The sequence below is a fragment of the Pollachius pollachius genome, assembly GCF_949987615.1.
Source record: "Pollachius pollachius genome assembly, chromosome: 17".
NCBI classification, from domain to species: Eukaryota; Metazoa; Chordata; class Actinopteri; order Gadiformes; family Gadidae; genus Pollachius; species Pollachius pollachius.
The window spans coordinates 10,163,210-10,187,542 of record NC_136950.1 but is presented as its reverse complement, the minus strand read 5'-3'; the positions used below and the strand labels follow the sequence as shown (position 1 = coordinate 10,187,542).

Below are 24,333 nucleotides of genomic sequence, written 5' to 3'. Positions count from 1 at the left end.
TTTTCTTTTTTTAGCACCTTTAAACCTGCAAAATCTAACTTTATAACAGCATCCTTTTTTTTTGGTAGCTTGTAAAATGTGAACAAGCTAACGAAAAGCAGAATAAGAGTGACAGAAACGCTGCCTACCTCATCTTTCTCAGCCATGTTCTTCAGGATGAGGCCAACGATCTCAGCGGCTGCAGAGTAAACTTCTTTATAGCGCGTGAAGGACAGGTTGTTGGCCAGGGACTGCATGTACCTGAGAGACACACAATGCATCTGAATCAGCCAGGACATGAGCAATGCTCCAGAACCATCATGTAATCAATCAAGAACATGACCCGTGATTTGTCGTTGTTCACATTTAACAATCCAAGATAATTTACGCCAGTGAGTGTTCCGTTAAACCAGCCCACACTAGGTATCAAATCTTTACCACATTGACACATGTGATGAGATCTCTAGGAAGGCTGCAGACTTTAAAGACGTGTCACTATCAGGGGTCTTCTTGCATTGTGCATGCACTGGTCTCCCACCTGTCATAGTCCACTCCGCAGGTGGCCTCGTAGGCTGGCAAGCTGTTTGCCAGGACGATGGCCAGGAGCTGAAGCCCTACGGAGTTGTCCTTACTGTTGGGGTCGCTGCCGCTGAACCGCTCGTAGATCACGCTAAAAGGAAAACACACAAGGACAGGAAAGAGTCAAAGGAGAGGGAGGACAAGAAGGACAGGGAACACACAAAGGGTTCACCGTTATTCAAAAGACAAAGCATGAGACATGACGGTTCCGCCACGTAGATTTAAGAGAAAGACATAGATGTGTTGTTCAGTGCACTGTTCAACTTGTAAATCGTTCAGATTATTTACTTTTAAACTAGGAAGAGCTAGAGTAATTTTCTGTGGAATATGTCATATCCCCGAAATCCTCTTTGCTGTTATGTCCATTTTTAATTAGTGCAGTTTGAATCCAATCACTTAGATAAGCCTTCAATGGAAAAACTGCAATGCAGTTGTTGTACAGAGCGGGAGTGCAGGGGCCGCACCGGTAGGGCACACACAGACAGTCCTTCCAGCACTCCACCAGGGTGCGGATGATCTCCAGGTTGTGGCGGAACACCGCCCTCTTGCTGTGGAAGCTGTGCCTCATCAGGAACTCCAGCAGCCGGTTGGCCAGCACCTCATCCCTGGGGTTACCCTGGGGGACAGAGAAGTGACGTCTATGATCTGACACCTGCCCCTGCGTCCCTACACCGCTCCCTGAGGGGCGGGCATGGGCACAACGCACCTTGGGACTGGCCAGGCTGATCCAGGACAGCACCGTCACCACGATGTCCACCACCATGAAGTGGATGCCCTCTCCCCCGTTGTTGCCCGACACCACCAGCTGGAGAAGCGGCCCCAGCCAGTGAGCGGCATACGGCCGGAACACCTGCAACACCCCCGTACGTCTTTACAGGCACTCCTCCGACCGCAATGTGGAAACACTAAGCACAGAAGATGGGGAGCGCTGAGATGCGAGCGGCGATTGGGTGCCCACCTCCTCCGTGTTGATGAGGAGCTTGGCCACGAAGAGACGGATGTTCAGAGGCGTGGACGGGTTCCCCAGCTTGCCCAGCAGGAACTTCATCCATGGAGGAAGCTCTCTGGGCGTGGCTCCCTGCTCCACAGACACATTGAGAACCGGTATCTGCACTGAAGCTCCACGGATACTAACACGATGTTTGGTCACTCACAAGGGCCCTACTTTATTTTGGACTCATGTGTGGAAATCAAATTCACAAAGAAGAAATATCTATACATTTAAAACCTTGCAGCTTATTCGGTATTCTGAATATTCATAAAGCACCACGGCTTATCATTTGAATGGTGTTTATATATTTCCAGGGATTGGAATGACACGGAGCAGAGGGGGGGTGGAAACCTGGATGGCTACGGGGAGCAGGGTTGTCTGCGTGTGCGTGAGGTGTTTGAGTGTGTGTGTGTCACTGGGAGCACCTCCCTGACCTGCTCCACTTTGGGGGTGATGCCGCTCCGCTGCATGTGGCCGATCAGGGCCGTCAGGGAGGCCATGCACTCGTGCTGATTCAGCTCGTCCATCTCCAGAACCACCGACACGTCCTGGGACGCCGTCGCCTCCTCAGTCTCCTGTGGTGAAAATCATAATTGTTAATGTGCCTCTTATTGAAGAATACATTTACAGTTAGCTTAGCTTTGTTCAGCTAACGTTTTGAGTAATACCCGAAAACGAATATTTAACAAAAGCAGCAGAGCAGCAGTAAGTGCACTCATTTGAACCTGAAACCATTCTTTCAACAACCCGGTTGACAATAGAGGCTGCTGCTGCAGCGGTTCCATTCTTTAGTGTGAGGGTTCGTGCAGACAGTCAGTCAATACAGCGAGGCTGAGACCGTGGAGGGACGACTTGCCCTTTTGGCGACGGTGCGCGGGTTCCCCTCAGGGTTCTGGGATCCCAGGGAGAAGCTCTGGACCCCCGTGGAGAAGTCAAACTGGCTCATCTCCTCACTCAGACTGCTGTCGGCCATGTACGACTGGGAGGAGAGATACACCGGGGCCTCTGTGGTGCACAACACGGGTCCGTTGGTTAAAGGTTAAAGGTCACATATTGTACCACCAGGTGTGAGTGCGATTAGCCGTTACAACATGTTTTGTAAATCGGCCTCTTCTGCCATCACAAGTGGGCGCGTCCACCTAGATGTATGACGGACAGATCAGCGACGTTTGCTACAGTCCACTTGGTATGATGGTAGACTGATCTATCCAGCATACATCTAGGTGGAAACACCCACTTTTGATGTCAGTGAAGGCTAATCACACTCACACCTGGTGGTATAATATGTCACCTAACACTAACATTGATATATATGTGGTTGTAAGGTTGCCAACGGGGAATGCCCGGGTCAGATCAGGAAGACTGTACCTCCGTTCTCTTCATTCACTTCTTTACGTATGAGGATGTATTTCTTCTTTCTCTCAAGCGGGACCTATATCAAAAGAAGAAATAATGTTTATGATTATATACAGTGACATTGAAAGGACAGGGGAGCTGTGGGGTTTGAGAGAAACCGTGACAAAGGGACATTAATACACAAAGTAGTGCATATCTGCTGCCACATACCTCGATCTCCACTGGAAAATTATAAGCCCTCTGGACATCGATAAGGTTTTCCAAAATGAATTGATGCTGGAAAAAAACAGTACAAATACAAAATAATTATCTTAAAAGAAAGCAAACGTCTTCTACAACTACAGTCTCACGGTCTTAAAAGTATGACAATGTGTGTCTGGTCTATCAGCTGCTTAACTAGCATCCATCAGCAATAAAAACACGTCCTTTATTGTTCACCGTTAAACCATCAACAGTGTACGATTTACGGTCTCCGAAGACCGGGGCATACCTTCTCTGGCTTCTCGCTGAAGAGGAAGCCCTGGTAGAACTTGGCTTCGCTGAAGCTGCAGCTGATGACGGCGATGGCGCAGTTGTACGCGGCGCAGTGGTACCGTCTCCTGGCTTCCAGCAGCTGGCTTTCTCCGGCCATGTTCTCCGTGAAGGCCTCGAAAGACAACCTGGTGTGGGGGGGGGCGGACAGCCATGATGCAGGGCACTTCACCGTGCTACGCGTGGGCAGAGGTTCTTCTGCTCAACGTGCCCTTTAATGGTTCCATTGTAACAGAGAAGACCAGTATAGTGAAACCAAGGAAGCACAATCCATGTGCCATCACAGGATTATGTCCAATGTGAATGGTAGGTCTGAATCCAATGGTTACAAACAATGTGGGGTGTGAGGCTACATCACCATCATATCATATCATGAATTGCTATTGTGAACGCACATGACACTGACGGCGACAATCAGACTCATGTGGGTTGACGGGGGGTTTGACCTACTTGATGAGGGCCTTGGACAGCTCGTTGCCCTCGGTGCGGTCCGAGCGGCAGTACGCCTGGTTGACGCGGGATTCCTTGGAGTACAGCTCCTCTTTGGGGAGCCGGGAGTACAGCAGCTCCATCAGCTTCAGGCTGCCCAGTTTCCTCAGCAGCTGGGACTCAAACACGTCTTCGCTGGACTGAAACCCGGGACAGGACGTTTGAGTGGACGGAGTAGGAAATCATGGCACAGCTGCAAGCCCCTGCAAGCCCCTCTACATTTGACCGTAAAATATAGGGAGTGTCTGTACTATGTGTGTGCCTGTGTTATATAACCTAGCAATTGTAAATGCTTGGCACTTGTTACTACGAATATGTGTACTGTTCCGACAGTGATATATTGTTTTGCTTTCTTCTGACAAATGTACTTATTGGATGTCGCTTTGGATAAACGTCTGCTGAATGCCCTAAATGTGCCCTAACCCTTACCAAATGTATTGGTGTATTCCTGTGTGCAGTACGTTTGGGTTGCTCTGTAGTAAACCATATGATTCGAATTTTAGCAGAAATCCCTGTGTGTACAATCCCTTGTCAACCCAGTATTACTTTCGATGCTAAAAGGCCTTACAATTGTTAACTATTCAACCAGCACCAAACCCATTCGTGAGTCATTTTAAAGTGTTCCTCCTAGAGGACCTAGAGCGATGCTAGCGCCTCATCTACCCATTGCAGTCGAGACCACGGGTGCTACATGTATATCAAAAAAGCAACCGCGTCTGGGAGCAACCAAGGACCTTGGTGAAGCGCGAGAGCAGCAGCGCCATGACGTCCGAGACGTTTTCCAGGAAGAAGAGGGCCAGGGCGCCGGGGCTGCAGTGGGAGGCCAGGGGCAGCAGCACCCGCTCCATCATGGCCTGGAGCATGGAGGGCAGGGGCAGGTCTCCCCGCTGGACCACCCCGTGCACCAGGCACAGCAGCTGCAGCTGCCGCTCCGGGCTGGACCTGGGAGGACCGGAGGTCAAGGTTGGGTGGAGCCCTCGACGACCAGGGCGGGTGATGGCACTAACGCCACGCGGATCACAGCGGACCACAGCGGACCCGCGTGGACACGCAGAAAGCATGAGTCCTTCTTTGTGGTGACACCTCATGAGGACCATTCAGTCAGTTTGTTTACAAGCACACTAATGCACTGGTCTTAAACTGGGTGTGGGCATCACTCAAGTTGGTGGTACATTTTTTTAACCTCATCATTAAAAAAAAATACAGTGATCGAAATATTTTGAAGTACCTTGATGGACAAAGTCCCGTTATCAAAGTATTAAACCTCTGCTGAAATTATTTCGTTTTTTATTAATTATGTTTCATTTTCTTTAATACGGAAGCGTCCATGCAAAAACTGTAATTGGGACGTAGATACCTTTCTTGGTGCCTCAATGATTATTCAGCCTATGCAATCCAAGATGTACGCGTAAACAAACTTAATGACGTACGTACGAATGGCCATGGTGACAGCCTGGGAAGTTTCGCTTACCGCTTGGCGATGCTTTGGAAACAGTTTTGAAACTGGTCCTCCATGATGTGTTTGGAGTCCTGACACAACACCCCAGCCAGGATCTTCAGCAACAGCGGGCTTTGAGAAAGTTCTAGGGCATCTAGGAGCTATAAACAGTAACAACATGGATACTTAGGTATTACAAAAGTGGTGTGTAGATAACATTTAAGAGCTAAAATGTCATTTTTAAATGCCAGAGGCAACCATCAGCCATTAAAAGGGAATACTTGGTGAGAATATCTGTTCTTACAGAGAACAGATGTGGCATCTCTTTGCTGATTGGTTGGCTCTACAGCCTCTGGTTGGCCCTACGGCCTCTGGTTGGCCCTACGGCCTCTGGTTGGCCCTACGGCCCTACGGTTGGCCCTACGGCCCTACGGTTGGCCCTACGGCCCTACGGTTGGCCCTACGGCCACTGGTTGGCCCTACGGCCTCTGGTTGGCCCTACGGCCTCTGGTTGGCTCACCAGCCTCGGGTTGGCTCTAGGGCCTCTGGTTGGCTCACCAGCCTCGGGTTGGCTCACCAGCCTCGGGTTGGCTCTAGGGCCTCTGGGTGGCTCACCAGCCTCGGGTTGGCTCACCAGCCTCGGGTTGGCTCACCAGCCTCGGGTTGGCTCTAGGGCCTCTGGGTGGCTCACCAGCCTCGGGTTGGCTCTAGGGCCTCTGGTTGGCTCACCAGCCTCGGGTTGGCTCTAGGGCATCTGGGTGGCCCTACGGCCTCTGGTTGGCTCACCTTGCGCACACAGTCCATGTAGTTGTTGCGCTGCGGCGATCCGCGGGGGAACTCGTCTGACTGCATGGGGAAGTGAGAGGCCACCAGCTCCTCCAGTGCCCCCTGCAGGTCGGCCAGGGGCTCCTGGGGCAGGGTGGTGAAGAAGGGCAACACCAGCAGGGCCTGGCTCTGTGTGTGAGAGAGTGAGTAAATGAGTGAATGAGTGAGTGATTAGAGACAAGATAGTTTAACAAAGAGAAATAGAACATCGCCTCACAAACTTGACTGTTTTTCTTGTAGTCATCATGAACCGTCTTTCAATAATGACTAAAACAGATGCTAGGCTGTATAATTTTACATTATAGTTGACAAAGTTTGTTTGCGTTGTTTACAGTTTTCTTGTAGATGGTTATGTAATATTGAGTGAAAGAATTGACCCATCTTTGCCACAAACCAGTAAAACTTTCCAGACAGAAAATGTATAAGGGAGAATTTAAGGGTTGGTTCATTCTAAACTATTGATTATGCAGTTGGCGTTCTAGGTCGCGAATTAGTTAGTTACCTTCAGATTCAGCGGGAGGGTCTTGTCCACCAGCAGTGTGGTGAAGGTGGAGAACACCACTTTGAAAGCCTCATGGTTGATATTGGTGCACACAGAGGAGTCGATCTGATCCACGAATACAATATATTAGACCACGCAACATAAATATATTCCCACAAAAATGATTGTATCGGGTACTCATGTTATAAACAAAAACACAGAAACACCCACTTATACATAATTCAAAAAATATATATCTGAGTGAGTGAGTGAGTGAGTGACCGACCTGCAGCAGCTTGGACAGCAGCAGCAGCGTGGCGGTCTTGCTCTCGGGGGTGGCGGTCTCCGTGGCCCACCAGGGCCTCAGGCTGTCCCAGCGGCTCAGCACCTGCTCCACCAGCCGGCTGCCCTGGCTCCTCCGGACAGAGCGCTCTCTGAAGGTATGGTCCAGCACGCCGTTGAGCAGGACGCTGACCTGGAGCACACACAGCCACTCAACGTCGGCCTCAGAACACTGACCTCTGCCCCGGAAGGGCTCGTTGAAACCATCGTCAGTCAGCAAGAATGGACTCTTAGGACGTCAGCATTCGCTTTTCAATTAAATTGTTCAGTCAATTTGAAAATTGAGGCTCAAACATTAAAAAAAAACGAACTAGTTGACAACGTATGTGGCACAATAGAAAATAAGGGGTGAGAGGGGAGATCAATTATTTAGCTTTTGTATACAAAACATTACGCACACCTTACAAAGGTGCCGTATGTACGATTTAAGAGCTGTTATTTTAGAACAATAACAGCGAGAAATGGCTTAAGCATCCTCATTTCTGTGAGCATCTTTTCCATGATTGCTTCAATGAATCTTGCCGGTAAATCCCAGGTGTATGAAATGCAACATTTCTCAGTGGTGGGCTAACATAGGGTGGAAGGGGAACGGAGAGGGAGGAAAAATCTATTTGGTGTTGTAGTCTCAATGTCTCTTTCCAACAGGTTTGGTATCTACAGCAGCATTACGCACACCTCTCCACCAAGGCAATGGGTGCACGACTGTAGAGTCCTACATCACCTTGGACCTTATCATCTCGGCGGGTTCATAACTCTGCGGGAGCGTACCATGCTGGGGTTGCATGAGGCAGCCCTCATGAGGGCCGGCACGGTGGCGTCCAGCAGCCGGAGCAGCTCTGCGTTGACCGTCGTCTGGAAGAGGCTGTAGAAGTACTCGCCGTGGGAGAAGCAGAGGAAGTTGTTGCCGCCTCGACCACCGGACAGCGGCACCGAGAGCCGGATGGTGTTGAGCAGGAGCTCCACCAGGGAGTCGCTCTGGCCAGGGTGCATCATGGGAAAGAGGAGAGGAGTAGGGCTGATTAGATTCTGTTTTTTTTATTGATCCCAGTGGGGAAGTTCGCTGTTACAATAACCGTGCTCAAGATTATAGTACAATAACAAAATAATCCATTGGGGTAAAAAAAAAACCGACAACACAAAAAGGTGTGAATATATACAAAAGATATCTCGGTATATACAATATATACAAAAAGGTCCTACTATGATATAGTAGAACTTCTGCAAGTATACGCACAAGACCGGAGTAGAAAAACTGAAAGGGTGGAGTAAAGCCTTGTTTTCTGTTTCATTACCTCTGATAGATTATATCAAAGGAAAACAAATTCCCTTTATGGGATGAAGCTTTCAGAAGGACACTTATCCAGATTGATCAGAACAAATACGAATAAATAAATAAGGTAAAATGCCCCCTTCCGCCCTGATATCCGCCCGTCTGCCTTGTGAGCAGAGTCCAGACAGAACCAACCCCATCCTGACCCACCTGCTGGCTGAGGGAGAAGGCCAGCTGGAGCAGGCCGTCGGCCAGCCTCCTGCTGTTGATGTCAAGGGGAGGGAGGGCCTTCCTGTCCTCCCCGGGAGCGATGCCCTTGTACACCGTCATGAGGAGCCTGGAGCTTAGGTCCGAGGCGTACGTCGCGTCCTACGTTGCCAGGGGAGAGAACAGCAAAGCAGGCCCGAATGAACGGTGTAACATGAGCCAAGCAAGCAAGCTAAAGAAGATCCGCATGCGTCCATCCGATGTGGAGGATAAATGTGCTGGTCTCTTGGTGTAAGTGGGTTTGTGTGTGTGCTCGAACGACATGTCGGTGTGGAAAAGTTTCTGCGAGGTAAAAATAAGTCCCAAGTCATCCACAGTGGAAAAGACAGACTTCAACATGCTACCCCAAACCCCAACCCTTTATGATGATTAAACGGTTGTTTTGGGATACCTTGCTGTGCAGAATGCTGCTGAGGAAGCCTGCCTTGTGGATCTGCTTGCAGGCAGACAGAATCATCTCCATGTGGTCGTGGCTGCTCTGCCTGCCTTCCTTGTAGAGGTCTATCTCACACAGCTCCTCCACACTGCGCAGATCACTTGTTTAATCAACCAATGACATGACCACGCACGCAACATCACTTGTTCCAACAACCAATGATATAACCACGCACGCACGCACAATAGCAAAGTAGGAATTCATATTTTAATTAATTCTAATAAATAAGTTGATTACTCATCATCGTAAACTGCATGGAATCCCAGTTCATTATATAGTACACTTGCATGCATTTTCATGCATTGAGTATTGAGTTGGAACAATATTTTACAGAACATGAAAGGACTTCCCTGGGTACGGTACTCTACAAAGGATGAGGCACCCACCTCTGTCGTGTGAGTTTGGTCCCCAGGCTGTTCTCCAGGCCGGCCCGGTACGGTGAGGCCATCAGGGCCTTCAGCAGCGGCACACACACCTCCGGCAGGTTCTTCATCACCTCCACGTCGGCCATGTTGAAGCCCACCGAGGACGGCTGGCAGACCACCGCCGCGGTCAGCTCAAAGAACACAGGGGAGAACACCTCCTGCTCCAAGAGCTAGGAGGGAGAGGGACACGTTGGGAGGGGCGGAACCAGGGAAGGACAGAGGGAGGAAAGATGAATGACAACGTCAGAGAAAAAAGGAAGACAGAGAAAAATGAGCGAAAAAGATGAAAGACCAACAAAGAAACTAACACATCACATTCTTCAGATACGGAATTGGAATATGGATGAACAACAATTATAATCACTTTATGCGTGTCATGAAAAAAAACTGTGTGTTTCAACTGGGAGCGTGCCATGATAATCAATCAGTTATTCAACTGGACGTATAACATGTGACGCCACCTTCCAGAGAGCCTGGTCACATTTGAGGAGGACCATGCTGGCGAACTCCAACAGGCGGACGATGATGGTGCCCTTGCTGTAGTGGTACTGCTCCACCTCCCGCGGGCTGAAGACGGCGCCCTTCTGGCCCACGGCGAAGCAGCCCTCGGCCGCAGACAGCTCCTGGGTGGCCAGCTCCGTCAGGAAGAACCGGATGGCCTTCCGGAAGCTGGACTGTTCTCCCGAACCTCGAGGAACAACGAGAATAAATCAAATAAATCCCAAAGACACCGATTATATACAGATTACAGAAGAGTCTATGTGAACATGAACGGGAAGCCTTTATGAATTTGTAACTTTCACTTAGACAACTAATCCATGAAGCTAATTAATAACATTCAATGTCATATACTATAAAACCATACAAACAGTTTATGCATCAAACATTTTTTGGGGCATTAAAGGACCAATTGCTATACATTGCTATTCACACGCACACGCACACACACACACACACGCACAACGTCTGGCTGTGTTCCGACAGCCGACAACCAGACAGACTCTTGGGAGACCAGGGGAGGGGCGGGGCTCTACCTAGGACCTGGTGGGGCTTGACCAGGTGCAGGCTGATGAAGGTGTTGTAGCAGTCCAGGGCGGCCAGCAGCAGGTCCATCCACTGCAGGGTGGTGCGCACGCTGAAGGGGCCCGACAGGTCCCTCAGGGTGGACTGGCTCATCAGGCCCCCGCCCTCAAACTTCCCGATCAGGAACGCCACCCCCTGCTCCTTGAGCAGAGCGTCCAGCCACTGGGACGGGGCCTTGTTACCTGAGGGATGACCCGATGGGAAGAGACGCAGGCCACAGCTGTGTTCAGTCTACAGGGTGGGACATGAGTGAATATGCCTCAGGAGGACATTGTGTACAGGATTTGTAAAGGATAGAGGAGTCTATAGGTTGCATACATTTAAAAGCCTCAGAATGGGATTGAATGAGACTTCAACCTCAACAGATTTATGTAATGAATAGTGGTCCCCTGTTTTACAACCAGGTGTGGGTGTAATTAGCCTTTACAAGCTGTTTTAAAATCTGCCTGATCTATACAGCAAACATCTGGGTGGAAACTGCCACCGGTAAGGTCACGAGACACAGGGCAGGGAAGGTTTTGAACAACTTGTAATGGCCGATCACACTCACACCTGGTGGTAAATTCGGGGCCCTTTATCACATTCAAATTTACACAGCAAAAATAACTAAATTTGGCTTATAACACATGGCTGGACGTGGGTGCACATGTGTCACATGTGTAGAACAGGCACAGATAAAGTTATAAGTAGATGAATTTCCGTTAACAACAATTTGTGGAATGCCATGATCTTGTTGGCTCTGAACTCCACACAAAGCAGGTCCATACGGCTGAGGCGTACTAAGCTGGGGCACAGGACAGCTCACCTGGAAGCAAGGGGACCAGCGCATAGAAGAGCTCCATGCACTTGTGGCGGCACTCGGCCTGCGGTCGGCCACACTGCTCCAGGAGCCAGCGCACCATGTCAGACAGGCACACCTTCACGCCTGCTGGGAAGCCTCTACATAGAGGCAGGCGAGAAGGGAAATCCGTCAATAATTTCATCATGTTGGTATGGGTGATTGAGGTGAACATTAAGCCTCAGAAAAAGACGTTCCATGATGTTCCATGCATATTCATATGCTTGTTAACGTTTTCTGTTGCATGTAGTGGATCCAACCCTCTGTGATATGCCATGGTTATGTAACATTACACATTTGGGAATACTTCCAGCACATTAACCGAGCCACAGGTGGCTAGGCTGGAACCCCAAGCTATAGGCAGGTGTTGGGGACCCACCTTGGGATGCGTCTCTTGGCGTTGTGTTGGTTGAGAGCGGCAGCTTTGTACTGGAAAATCCTGTTCAGGTGGTCGATGGCACCGATGCACTGCTGCAGCGTACCTGAGGGCGAAACGCTAGGTCAACCTCAATGATGCCTTCCGCTGCAGACGTTTCCACACAGAGCACTCCATAACACTGCCTAGCTCTCAAGTACATATGCTATCATCAATTATTAACAATAATGTTTATACTTTTGGCATGCATTTAATAATTATTTGTTCTTATTTATGGAAAACCAACCAATTAAGTTATATACATTTCTTTCTATTTTTGGTAACAATGATATTCAACTAAAAAAGTGAGAGAAATATTACCAACGGATCTGTCGTCTGAATGGGCCAGCGCCAGGCTTTCCACAAACACTACCAGAACCTCGAAGACAAACTGCTCCACCAAGGCATTCTCCTCCCTGAATAGACAGAGATCACTTACTTGATTGTCGTCATCGAATAGGAAACAAGGCGTAACTGCGCCCTTTCATTTTTCGAGGACTGATGGAACGAAGATTACTGGTAGACATCTACTAAAACGAAGCATGCCCCGTCTAGACTGAAGGTGAACGGGCGTAGCGGTCCCCTGACCTGAACTGTCTGTAGATGCTGTTGAAGGCCATGGCCGCCCCCAGCCTCTTGAAGCTGTTGGGGTGCAGGGCCAGGCTGTAGATGCGCTTGAACAGAGACTTGATGTTGGCAGGGCTCCTCTCCTGCTGCGCGGGCGTGGTCTGCTTCACGGACCACTTGACAAACTCCTGCACACAGCGGCCGCAGAAGTCCCGCAGCGTGCTGTCCAGGGGGTCCACCAGGCCATCCTGCAGGGTCGGGGGTCAAGGGTCAGCGTTCACCTAGAGATGCTCAAACAGCAACGGCGGAACTATCTCCCAAGGAATAATTCTGTCAAATAATATATAGTATTTACAATATATCATTTTGTAAGTATCAATCTACAAATATGTTTGAAAGATAAGAACACAATGTAATTATGCAATATACCAGTGGTTTACTTTTTTGAATGATTTTATAAAAAGAATAACAAGTAAAGTTCTGATCCGACCCTACATGTACGTTTATGACGTATCATGGGTGCATTGAGATGGAGGCGTCCCGTTACCAGAATAGCCTCTAGAACCGCAACGGTGTCCTGGCTCTCAAACTTCTTGTTGTTGGTGAACCAGTGAATCAGCTGCATCACCAGGGGCTCAAACAGCTGCCTCGTTACCTGGCAACCAGACCACAGGTTTGGTCATACAAGAGTTGACCACATCACACACACACACACACACACAAACACACACACACACACACACACATCACACCTGTCATTGCTAAACATGCAACTTTATCCTAACTAGTGTAAATAATATATTAAACTGCATAAATCGTTTATCCAATAACACCATCCAGCTCTCCAAAGTACTATACATCTACTATATTAATCCATCTAGAGCTCTAAAGTATAGTACATCTCGTATCTTACTCGATCTAGAGCTCTAAAGTACTGTACATCTGGTATCTTAAGTCATGTAGAGCTCTTATGTATTGTAAATCTACTATCTTAATCCTAGACGTTTGTCATACCAGTTGACAAGGAACCGCAGGGGAACAAAGGCATGAAGAAGGTGGATCCAATTCATATTGCCAGCAGTTGATATAGAGAACCAACCACACTAATTGTCCATATATATTTCTACTTGGTTTCGGTCCAGGGACACACCACCGACCTGGTCCACGTCGCAGGCCAGGCGCAGCAGCACGGGGAACAGCTTCTTGTGGAGGTTGTACATGGGCGGCAGGCTGCTGGGATCGTCCACCATCTGGGCGCTCTTCCCCACCATGTAGACCACCAGGCTGTGGAGCAGCTCCCCCGCGGCCACCTGCACGGAGCACAGAGCCCCGGGGTCACGGGCCGGCACCAGGGGACTCCTGGTTCACGAAACCTCTTCCTGTGTACGACTGTGTGGACCACTTCCAGCTCCTTTAAGTGAGTGAAATTCTCTGCGAGACAGTGTTGTGGTCGACTGTAATTTAAACTTTTTACATTGAGGAGTTCTTATTCTCTCCAATCAGAGCCTCCCTTTCCTGATTGGTTCATCTTCTTATCGCAATGCACTCACACAGCATTATCATGGCTGTCCCACAGGTGCGTGCATGCAGCACTTTTCAGCGACAATGAAACGAGCAGGGAGGGAGCAGAGAGCGAGGGTGAATTGTTCGGGGTTCATTTTCAAAATCAGGCTCTCTTCTGCTTCTAATTTTAATCTCTTCACTTTGGACTTCTCAAATCGTATCTAGACTACCGCAGCTTTATAATTCACAACACCTGCGGTGTAATAAAGGAGCTCAGGCCATTACAATTTGAAGCAAATAACAAGAATTCCCCAGTTGCAATAATTTCGGTCATCCTTTGGGCCAGGTTCCCCGTTCTGAGGCTCAATGTATTTGTTCCACGTGGTGGCCAGGTCACGTACTTTGGTTTGTCTGTCGCTGGTGGACAGCGCCAGCTCACTGATGCGGGGCAGGAAGGGGTCCAGGTAGATGACTGGCTTCATGTCCGAGAAGGGCACGGCGAAGCTCAGCCTCTTCTCCGTATCCCAGGCAACAAACTTCTTCATCGTCTCCTCCGTCGACACCACTGCATGACAGGGTTAAGGGAGAGCCATCGTTATCAGAGTTTGGGAGCTTGGTTGAGACACCCGCTGTTGGGATTGTGCTTTCTGCTAGCTTTAAGTGGACGTTTAATTCCACAACAGCAGCTCCTTACCCGTCACCAGATTCCTGTTCATCTGTCCTCCCAGGTGCCCTAGCAACCGCACGACCCTGAGCTTCACCATGACAACGGGAGCATCTTCCTGTGAAATCATTGAAGAAGCCACAAAAAGAAAGCATGGCATTTTTTCACTTTGTCCACCTTGAACTATTGAAGGCTTTATGTTGCATGACCCTATTTATCCCAACCATTGAAGACTTCCTGGGTCATTAATACAGAAGTACTGGTGAGTAATAAGTTAACCCTTGGCATGCCACTACCATGACTAGGTGTTTGGACTGCTTGAGCAGCCTCCTCATCACTCTGCCGTATCCCTTCTCACTTTTAGACGACACCGATGACGTCATCTCCCAGCCGCTGTCGTCCTTCTCTGAAACCAACACACAAACAACACAACATCTAATAATGACTCAACTCAAATGCAGTTTAGAGTCTAGTGGCCAATTACGATTTCTGGCATCCAAACCCTAAATATTTCACGCTCCAACTAATGAAAATCCTGACAATTGACAGAAAGGTGCAAATATAATACCATCTCTGTATGAACCTTGGGTTTAGTTTAGGGGGTGCAGTGGATTACGGTATGTTGTAGACAACAAGTACCCAACCAATCACAGATTAACCAATTTTGTATTTAATTAAAGTAAGGAAATTAAAGCCCGATAGCGGATTAAATTAACATCTAATCCCATCGTATCGTTAACTGCTTTACGTGCTCGCATATACATCTGGAATAGATTAGGCTAATTTAGCCTGATCACAGTCAAAATAGTTCTATCTTCATATCCAGGGAAATGCTGCTGAAGCGTATGAAGAGAGAACCGTTGGTGGAGGTGGACTTGAGGTATCCGTCCAGCAGGGGCAGTGCGTTCTGGTAGCAGGGCTGCATGACCTCCATGGGGATGAAGGAGGACCAGGCCTCCAGGGCGTCCAGCGCCGCGTTGGCCAGGGGCACATGGCTCAGGCCCAGCTTCAGGGCCGCCTGGGGACACACACACACGGACACAGACACACAGACACACAATTAATATTATTATTCACTGTGAATAATCAAAATCAAAGTGCAAATGTACTGAAACTATGCAAACATCCCAATATATTTGATAGCAATCCTGAATTATACTAACAAACCTCAAAAGGAAGGTATTGTGAAATTTCTTTTAAAAAAAGGGTTCAATTTCCGACACTTATTTATTTAATCTTGGCTCCTTAACTTCTTACCTGGGTTCTCTTCGCATGGCCACTAGCATTCACTCTGCATGCAAGTGCTAAACAAACCTCATGGCTACTCATGCAACAAGTGACCCCTGCTTATAGTGGTCTCCAGGGTGAGCGAGCTGTACAGAGATGCCCACCTCCAGTGCTGGGCAGTAGGCCTTGATGTCCAGAGCCACCATGCTGTGGTGCAGGGAGAGGGCGAAGGTCAGGCAGGACGCCAGCAGCTCATCCTTGTATTGCTTCATTCGGAGACACACCTGCAGGGAGGACACAAGCACTGATGTGAGACCGCTCTGCTTCCCTCTACACACAACTCACGCCGCTTTGAGGACTCCTCGGGGGGGGAGAAGAGCCGACCTCTTTGCCGAACTTTGCGAGCAGGGCAAAGCAGTTGGTCTTCACCGGCTCCACGGATGATGTTGTTGAGGTGCCAACTCCCTAGAAAAGAAGAGTAGAGGTCATATTTGAGTAACCCACTGCTAGTAACCAGTTACCAGCTATGTTTTTGTGATGCGATTTTAGTCAAACCTAGAGCAAGTATAGAACAATGTTGGATACGATGATGATGATACTGTTCTCATTATCCGAATAGTGGTTCACAGCCTTTATGGCCTAAGGCATACTATGATACCAACCAGACATTCAAGGCCCACCACATTAAAGTTAGGGCATGATTATAAAAAATAATTACAAAAAAAGTCATTATTACATGTACTAGGTTATTAGCATATTATTACCATATTTCATATTATTACCATATTTGCACCATATTTTGCATATTGTTACCATATTAAACAAAAATCGGGGCCCTCAATAGTGTTATTTGTCAACTATGTATTTAAATGCCGCGATAACGTGCATTACGGAAAAATAATCAATCAGTAATAAAGAAAAACATAAACAATAAAAATTAAATTTGTAACCTAAATCACAAAATGACCAAGCACACTAATCTCTCGTCAAAGCACCTGAGCAGAGGAGCCCCTGAGGTAGAGTCACACCACAGTAGCAGAGAGGGGGAACAGATACCTGGTAGTACTGGATCCTCTGGGACATCTTCATGGAGACGGCCAGCAGCCTGTAGAAGCCGCTGACCAGGGGGTTTCTGATGGAGTGGAGGATGAGCTGGTGGCTCAGCGGGTACACCCAGGGCTCAAAGTATTCTGCATGGGTACTCAGCAGCAGCGCACTGACAATTCACACACGCACACGCACACACACACACACACACACACACACACACACAACATGTGTTCACCAAAATGTGCTATGATGCCGCAACGTTTTGTGGTGATAAAGGTTCTCAATTTAAACCCAAGTGTGCTATGCAGGTTTGAAATACCATACTTAATAGCGTACTAATCGCCAACATTTGCTGCTGTATTTATTGGGGTGGGACAACATACCCATTGCAGCATGCATGCAGACGAGCTACTTGGTAAACACCATTGCTTGTAACGCGAGGATATGAACTGCTGTCATTTATACAATCGAGCCCTGGTTGAACGACGGACGAGAAAAGGTTGGGATTAAGTGTTGGATGGAGTCACCTGCAGAAGTCCACCAGGTTGATGAAGGCGGTGAAGTCCTTGACCTTGTTGGGCATGAGATGGGCGGTGGGGTCCGAGGACTCCAGCACCACGATGTTGACGTTGTCCGGGCCCTGAGGGATGGAGAGAACAGGAACATAGATATATACAACCAGCTCAACGCCCTGTTATGGAACCACACGGGCGTTAGCTAGTGAGGGGCCCACCGGTTTTTTCGTCTGAAAGGGCCTGCTAGTCAAGTGTAACCAAAGTACTCATTTGTTCATTGTAGTATGAACAAACAAAAATAAATTTAATAAATATGACTAAATATAAAATTGCATATTTTGGAGATACAAAGCTTTTTGCATAAAATGGTAATGAAATATTGCCGATAGCATGATGATGATGTTGGTCATCTTGCATATAATTATACTAATTTTGAATCTAATGTGCCCGAACAAATCCATTATCAAAAACACACGGTAAAAATGAATAGTCAATTCTGACAATCTCTTGCCATGGGATTTCCCATTCCGGGAGAGTGATGGTTGCATTTAAAACGCGGACAGATATATCTCGCCATTTGGGGCTAACCTGACTTTCTGGACAGACTTTCTGGACGGACAGGTCCAGCTTCTCCACTATGCGCAGAATAGACTTGATGACCTCATCATACAGCAGACGGCTCAGGGAGATCAGTGCACTGTTCTGGCATTCAAACGCTCCGTCCAAGAATCCTGAGTCCTGGGAGAAGAGCACTCAGTTTGCAATGACTCGTTGGGATTTGTTTTAACAAAAACATAGATTATGACCTGATTTTGGCCTGCATGCATACAGGTCAAAATCATCTCGTCTCTCCAACCTCCATGTAAGCACCCCTTCCGCAGAAGGCTGACGTGTAACAGATTAACTGCCAGCCATTAGTATGGGAAATAAAATAATCATTGAAGCCCGGATAAACCCATCCGCCAAGTATCACTCAGTGAGCATGCAGAGAGATTACCTTTAGACGGTCGCAGTCTAGCAGGCTCCGATACAGGCCCAGGTAGTCCAGGCTTGAGGGGACTTTCCACTTGCCTGTGAGCATCTGGTTGTTCTCCGGGTTCTTGTCCTGAGAGGGAAGAGGGATGTTGACTGGATTGTGCACCACAGTCCTCCTTTCCTGGTTTACAATACGTGTAAGTAAGAGCAGCGCTGCCAAGATCGTTGTCAATCATGTTTGGTTAAGGTGTTCATAGGATAAATAAACATTGATATTGGTGTCTGATAAATTAACTTGAAGATAAATGATCTGACCTCTGTAAGCACGATGGGTTTGGAGCAGACACGGATCAAGCCCTGATGCACTGAAACACATCAGAGTATCTGGTTTTTAGGCATGTTGTCAGGCCGCACAGTAGAGAAGCACCACCATACTGGGTATTCAACATGTTTCTGTCACCCACACATTGAATTGAACAAATTTAAAGTACGTCATTGTTACTATCAAGTACTACGTATCTAGATCGTTTTAATAAAACCTATATATATATCTAGAACGTCAACTCACCGACTGAACTGATAAAACTCCACAGTACAGGCCCTTTGGAAGCCATGGCAACCAGCACCTTGAGGATGGCGCGGCCACAGGCGCTCTGCATCCGCTCGCTGTACTGGGGGTAGCTGTCGATCTGCACCACCAGGAGGCGCTCCAGCAGCGGCGTGTACACCTCGGGGATCTGAAGCCATCAACAACTCACTCCATTATCATACACAGCCATATACACACCCATAACAAAGCATGTTCTATTATCCAGTCCCAGAGCATAGTCAGCACAAAGATGCCATCATTGTTGGTACAACTCCTCACTGACCCAGCGGTGCAGCATGGTGTTCTGAAGGCCTAAGCGTTACCTTGTCCAGGTGGATGAGCACGCAGGCGATGGAGTCCAGGAAGCTGGGCAGCTGGTAGAAGCTCTCCTCCTCCCCGTCAGACTCCGTCAGGTACATCTGCTTGCAGCGCTGGATCAGCTCTGTGTACATCAGATCCACGTCTTGGGGACACACCTTTTTGCACGGCTATGGAGGGAGAGGAAATTGCTTGTGTTGCCGCTGCCATTTTCACGCCATTCACCCAAAAGGCGATTTGCAAACAATGGATGTGCAAACCGACCCTTCACCTATGTTGTCTAGGACTTTAGACTGTTTTCCTACATTGACAACTAATAAATAACAAAAAACTTGCCTTAAATTCAGGTGGTGGGGGAAGAAAAATCGATTTGTTTTAGATTCACGTTTACCAATCGATTCTCAATTAAAAAAAAAAAAGTTTTATTTTCTATTAGAAAAACTACAATCTTGTACTTGCTTTACTCTGTTTTCATGCCAGAATTTGCCAAAGCCCCTTTCTTTAGGCAAAGTGGTCTGTAGCAGATTGACAGGCAACCATGTACTGAATTGTTTGCGTGTATTATATTTGAAACGGGAATCGTTTTGTAGTATTAATAATAATTTAATAAATAAGATAATCATACAGCTGCAAAGAACCCATATCCACGTATGGCGATGGAGAGCTCTCTGTGGGTGGAGTCCATCGTCTTAATTATGGAACAGAACTTTTGCATGAAGAATTTCAATGTGCTTTTGTGCTCCTCGATATTCTCCGCAACCAGGAAGGCAACCTGAGAACCAAAACAACAACAGTTGTGATACCATATAATGCACTGGGGTAGATAACCTAGCATTCAGTTATATCAATAGTTCAACAGTTAAGACAGGAGAGAGCGGGGGCCAGTAAGAGAGAGAGAGAGACAGCCAGCTTCATCCTTAAAATCGGTCACCTGTTTAAGAAAGGCCTCGAGTGCGTAGTAGCTCGTCTTTTTCATCTCCCCGTTGATGTGGCCACAGAGTTTGGACATGACCTCAAACAGGGCCTTGTAGTGGTCCATCAAACAGCTTCCAAACTGAGCTGCGTGCTTCCCCAACAACTTCAGGCCAGCTGTCAGAGAGACACACACAGACAGCGAGAGACAGAGAGACAGACAGACAGACAGAGAGTTAAAAGAGGGCGTTTGGTTAACCTCTGTCTGAGGAGAGAGAGGAGGAGGGGGCCAGAAGACGGGTGACAACACTGCAGTAGCACGACCCGGGTAAAGGAGAGCGTCCTAGAGAGTGCAACATGCAACAATCATACGCCCTCGCCTTTCTTACAATGGTGTTTGGGACATTCAAGCCAGAAGAACCCTAGCGGTAGAGCTTACCAAAGGTGACAGCGTAGCGACTCATCTCCATCTACGGGTAACAAATGAGATATTACACAATGTTCTGGAGGTAAGACCTTGTTGTACTATACTACTTGTTGTTGAGTTGAGATATTATCCACCGTCTAATTCCAAGCTGTCATTTAAAAAAGACTTCTCACCTGTGGGCTGATTGTTTTCAAGGCATACTGGAAAATGTCTCTGGATGTGACTGGGTCTGTGTGTAACATCAAAGACAAATAGGTTAAATTAAAAGATGATGACTTTGTTGATTTTAATATTCCATCAATGCAGGCCATCAAACAGCATCATAACGCGTTCACAGGCTGATAATCAAAACAAGGCTGACTGAGATTTTTTACTTCCAGGGTATTAGTACATTACATGAACATTGATGAGGAGGGACGTTGATTTGTGTGAAATGGGACATAACCAAGCTTCTCCCACCTTCTTCAATGGTCTTTGGGAAGTTGACCAACAGAGCGGCGATGCCTCTCAGACAGCCTGCCACGACAAACAGCTTGGGCTCTTTTGTGGAAGAGGTAATCTGAAATTAAACAAGGATGAGAAATCCTGCAGACAAATATATCAAGAACAAGGTAAGGGAAAATGCTCTCTTGACACTAGTGTCCATAATGTCTACTTCGTTACACAGGATTAATTCTGAAATGAATACTGTTTGTTCTAAAAGATGGCCAATTATGGATAAATTAAATAATCACATTATTATTTAGTTTCTGCATATTAAACTAAATAGATAAATCCCAAGATTGTGAGTAATTCAGTAGTTTCACAAATCAGATGGTAGACTACCTCAAATTCCTTTCCACTAACCATGTTGCTGGTGGAGGGGATCTGTAAGCACTATATCAGCTAACAGTACACACAAAGTCGGCTTCATACTTTTCCCAATGGGTAGGCAAGCTAAAACCTCTTGTGCCTGAAACCGATGTCCTTAGAAAAAGTGTCTGTAAGGTTTCAGACAAGACCACGTAGAATGGCTTCTGTATAAATAAAGTTATTTAAATCCTATCTGAAAGGCTCCATAACTAACCAGGAAACAAGGCGTAACTCTGCCCCTTTCCAGTTTTTGTTTCCGGCCCAGGCTCTGTGCCAGTGCCACTGGGTGAATGTTTAAAGGTGTGCAGCAGGTCTTGTGTGCTCTGGTCTGGCGGCATCTCCAGAGCGTACCTGTTCCTTCAGCTCGCCGAGAAAGGCCTTGTAGAGTTTCTCAGAGTTGGACACCATCTCGCTTGGATGGACCTCCCCGAGGGCTCCCAGCAACTCATAGATTTTACCAAGGACTGCAGCAACCGTTACAGGGAGCAGAGGGGTTTTCAAGCAGTTTAGCGCTTTACCCCTTTCATTTCAAGCTATGATTATTGTTGACATATTTTTCAAGAAAGAATGTCTGATTCAAAATAGAAAGGGCAAACTCACCAGAATCTTGGATTTTGAATTTCTGACAGAGCTCACTGTAGAATCTGTTGAATATTTCACAGACTCGCAAGTCAGATGCCACACTGGAAGCCTTGGTCAGATAGAGAACCTAAGAAGTAACACAGATGTGTCATAAACCATGTACAAGATCATAAACCGTGGCTTAATACAGTGTGAGTGTGTGTGTGTATATACGATGACTTAAAACAAGGGATATTACCTGCTTCTTTTGGAGGTGGTTGGGTACTATTTGTTAAAACATTTCCAAGAAATCTAAAATGCTTGACCTCACATAGATAACCAAAAAATCCCTTCCGTTCTAATCAGCACTTGCAGTTTCACAACATTAACTAAGTCAGTTTACATATTCTGGTGGAGAAGGACGTCGATGGAGACACTCACCTTAAGGAGCAGCTCAATAGTTTGAGTTCTGCATTTTGCTGCTTTATCCTTTGTATACACAACCATGCAAGTGTCCTGGAGGGCAAAAGTAAGAGCAAGTCAAATCAACTCTTCATGTTGAGATTTCCATTAGTGTGATATTATCCAAGAATAATCGCCTACAGTTTATCACTGGCCAGCTTATCGCTTCTCTAGATACTTTATGGTACTTTCAATCTCTCGTTCTGCTATTGTTTAGATGTGCTACACATTTGCACAAAGACAAATGATGTTGCCCTTTCAATAAAATGGTGACTTCACAAGTGTGGGTGATGTATAGATTATACATTGCCATTTTTGTCCAGAGTCACCAACATACCCGTATATCAACGGCGTAAGACTTCTCCCAGCTCCGGTTCCGTGATGACATTCTTTGCAGGAACTTTTCCAGGAAATTTATAATCTCAACCCTTGTTTCCCGAAGCTTCAAAACACATAATGCCTGTGTTAACAAATGCAATGCAGAAAACTATATCTGGTTTAATTTGTTTGGTTTTGGTTAGACATTTACCTCATCTATTCCAAGAGACTTTCTGAGGAAGGTGAGAAGTCCACAGTCCTTTGAGAACAGCAAGGATGTTTGCAGGGCTTTCACATAGAATGGCAAATCGTTATTCCATATTAAAAGTACAATTATATTATGAAGATGTATACGGTATTAAACCAAATATCGGTTGTGATTCCATCTGATGACAAAAATAGTATGACTACCTACAATCTCGAAAGTTATTGCATCTGAAAGTAAACATGACACTACATTCTTTCACGACAGGTCAAAAAGGTATTGTAAGTTACCATCATATATATATATGTTTTAGCCAACACTGAATTTGGGGCTGTACTTTGTATTGGTTTCTACTTGAGCAATTTAATTTTACAGAATTAATTGTATTGATGTATTTTGCAGCGCTTTTCACGAGTCGCTCATTTCAATATGTACGTTACACATATACGTGACTTTACCACTTTCACTTGCTGAGCAACATTATAAACATGGGGTAATTCGCAAATTTAACGTTGGCTACACCTTATCATAACCCAACAAACTAATAAAATGGCGATTGAAAGTGGGGCACTCGTAGCATAGTTAGACTTACCAAGTTCATTATCAGTTTGTGATAGCAAACACTCCTGTCCAAGATCACCAATAATGTCCTGGCATTTGAAAGCTGCAGACCTTAAGTCTTCGTCAGTAAGTGATTCGTGTAGTTTAACAAGTATTCCATGAATCCCCCCAGAAGCGTTGGTATTAAAAGACATGACTGCAGCTCAAATACACCTGCTTAAACCACCATAAGCATAGCTAGCACACATGCCAAGTATAACTTCTCCGCTGCATCCAGCTGCATCCTGAGTCAATGCTTTTCGTCTGTTGTGTTTTGGTGTGCGGAAGTTTTATCAGCCAATCAGAAGCCGCTGCACAAGTCTTTCCCAGCATGCTCTTCGACGCCCGGGTTTCTTTGCATTATTCGTGTCCACTACTTTCCGAATCAACTGCGCAACAGTGTCATGTACGTTTATGTTCCATTTTTTTGCTCATTACCTTGTTTTGTAACGCACTTTGAGTTTGAAAATAGTCAATGTTCGCCCTTTTCCCTAATTCAACGCAACCTACTCAGATTAGTCATATGAGCTTCCCTATAATTAATTCTTTGAAAATTACTGGCCAAGAATGTAAACAATTAACAAGAGTACATTTATTTTTCTTTAGACATGCAAATATGTCAGGTGATCAACCGGAAGTGTTAAAAGTTGTCATCTTAAAAACTGCATTGTTATTGACCTCTTTCAAAATTTGCAGGATTCAAGTTTTCAGTTGAATAAACATGACCTACAACTTCTGTGTGGTTAGGCTGCTGCCCCTGCTGTTGAATGTAGCTGGGTGTTCCCCTGCTGTTGAGGCTTCTGCTGGGGCACGTAGCTTCAGGGCTCCTGCTGGGGCAAGTAG

General features: G+C 46.7%; 1 protein-coding gene across 1 annotated transcript in view; it reads right to left on the bottom strand.

Moving 5' to 3' along the window:
* The window catches only part of prkdc (protein kinase, DNA-activated, catalytic subunit), a 39,771-nt gene extending 16,041 nt beyond the window's left edge, over nucleotides 1-23,730 (bottom strand). The window contains exons 1-52 of the mRNA XM_079754555.1: nucleotides 23,483-23,730; nucleotides 22,897-22,973; nucleotides 22,705-22,809; nucleotides 22,347-22,421; nucleotides 21,945-22,053; nucleotides 21,696-21,808; nucleotides 20,952-21,051; nucleotides 20,666-20,721; nucleotides 20,505-20,535; nucleotides 20,085-20,242; nucleotides 19,779-19,925; nucleotides 19,159-19,323; nucleotides 18,815-18,983; nucleotides 18,562-18,611; nucleotides 18,269-18,376; nucleotides 17,860-18,009; nucleotides 17,284-17,396; nucleotides 16,763-16,922; nucleotides 16,091-16,171; nucleotides 15,871-15,990; nucleotides 15,338-15,497; nucleotides 14,776-14,885; nucleotides 14,510-14,597; nucleotides 14,217-14,380; nucleotides 13,470-13,622; nucleotides 12,860-12,967; nucleotides 12,334-12,560; nucleotides 12,067-12,161; nucleotides 11,710-11,812; nucleotides 11,298-11,431; nucleotides 10,444-10,674; nucleotides 9,871-10,097; nucleotides 9,371-9,579; nucleotides 8,940-9,072; nucleotides 8,492-8,650; nucleotides 7,780-7,986; nucleotides 6,956-7,144; nucleotides 6,691-6,795; nucleotides 6,150-6,317; nucleotides 5,397-5,524; nucleotides 4,660-4,867; nucleotides 3,887-4,065; nucleotides 3,396-3,564; nucleotides 3,116-3,181; nucleotides 2,918-2,981; nucleotides 2,406-2,554; nucleotides 1,984-2,124; nucleotides 1,517-1,636; nucleotides 1,265-1,408; nucleotides 1,023-1,174; nucleotides 518-649; nucleotides 129-240 (exon numbers count right to left, since the gene is read on the bottom strand). Of these exons, the coding sequence (XP_079610681.1) occupies nucleotides 129-240; nucleotides 518-649; nucleotides 1,023-1,174; nucleotides 1,265-1,408; nucleotides 1,517-1,636; nucleotides 1,984-2,124; nucleotides 2,406-2,554; nucleotides 2,918-2,981; nucleotides 3,116-3,181; nucleotides 3,396-3,564; nucleotides 3,887-4,065; nucleotides 4,660-4,867; nucleotides 5,397-5,524; nucleotides 6,150-6,317; nucleotides 6,691-6,795; nucleotides 6,956-7,144; nucleotides 7,780-7,986; nucleotides 8,492-8,650; nucleotides 8,940-9,072; nucleotides 9,371-9,579; nucleotides 9,871-10,097; nucleotides 10,444-10,674; nucleotides 11,298-11,431; nucleotides 11,710-11,812; nucleotides 12,067-12,161; nucleotides 12,334-12,560; nucleotides 12,860-12,967; nucleotides 13,470-13,622; nucleotides 14,217-14,380; nucleotides 14,510-14,597; nucleotides 14,776-14,885; nucleotides 15,338-15,497; nucleotides 15,871-15,990; nucleotides 16,091-16,171; nucleotides 16,763-16,922; nucleotides 17,284-17,396; nucleotides 17,860-18,009; nucleotides 18,269-18,376; nucleotides 18,562-18,611; nucleotides 18,815-18,983; nucleotides 19,159-19,323; nucleotides 19,779-19,925; nucleotides 20,085-20,242; nucleotides 20,505-20,535; nucleotides 20,666-20,721; nucleotides 20,952-21,051; nucleotides 21,696-21,808; nucleotides 21,945-22,053; nucleotides 22,347-22,421; nucleotides 22,705-22,809; nucleotides 22,897-22,973; nucleotides 23,483-23,645 (6,984 nt within the window). The 5' untranslated portion in view covers nucleotides 23,646-23,730. The remainder of the gene's footprint in view (nucleotides 1-128; nucleotides 241-517; nucleotides 650-1,022; nucleotides 1,175-1,264; nucleotides 1,409-1,516; nucleotides 1,637-1,983; nucleotides 2,125-2,405; nucleotides 2,555-2,917; nucleotides 2,982-3,115; nucleotides 3,182-3,395; nucleotides 3,565-3,886; nucleotides 4,066-4,659; nucleotides 4,868-5,396; nucleotides 5,525-6,149; nucleotides 6,318-6,690; nucleotides 6,796-6,955; nucleotides 7,145-7,779; nucleotides 7,987-8,491; nucleotides 8,651-8,939; nucleotides 9,073-9,370; nucleotides 9,580-9,870; nucleotides 10,098-10,443; nucleotides 10,675-11,297; nucleotides 11,432-11,709; nucleotides 11,813-12,066; nucleotides 12,162-12,333; nucleotides 12,561-12,859; nucleotides 12,968-13,469; nucleotides 13,623-14,216; nucleotides 14,381-14,509; nucleotides 14,598-14,775; nucleotides 14,886-15,337; nucleotides 15,498-15,870; nucleotides 15,991-16,090; nucleotides 16,172-16,762; nucleotides 16,923-17,283; nucleotides 17,397-17,859; nucleotides 18,010-18,268; nucleotides 18,377-18,561; nucleotides 18,612-18,814; nucleotides 18,984-19,158; nucleotides 19,324-19,778; nucleotides 19,926-20,084; nucleotides 20,243-20,504; nucleotides 20,536-20,665; nucleotides 20,722-20,951; nucleotides 21,052-21,695; nucleotides 21,809-21,944; nucleotides 22,054-22,346; nucleotides 22,422-22,704; nucleotides 22,810-22,896; nucleotides 22,974-23,482) is intronic.
* Nucleotides 23,731-24,333: the final 603 nt, after the last annotated feature.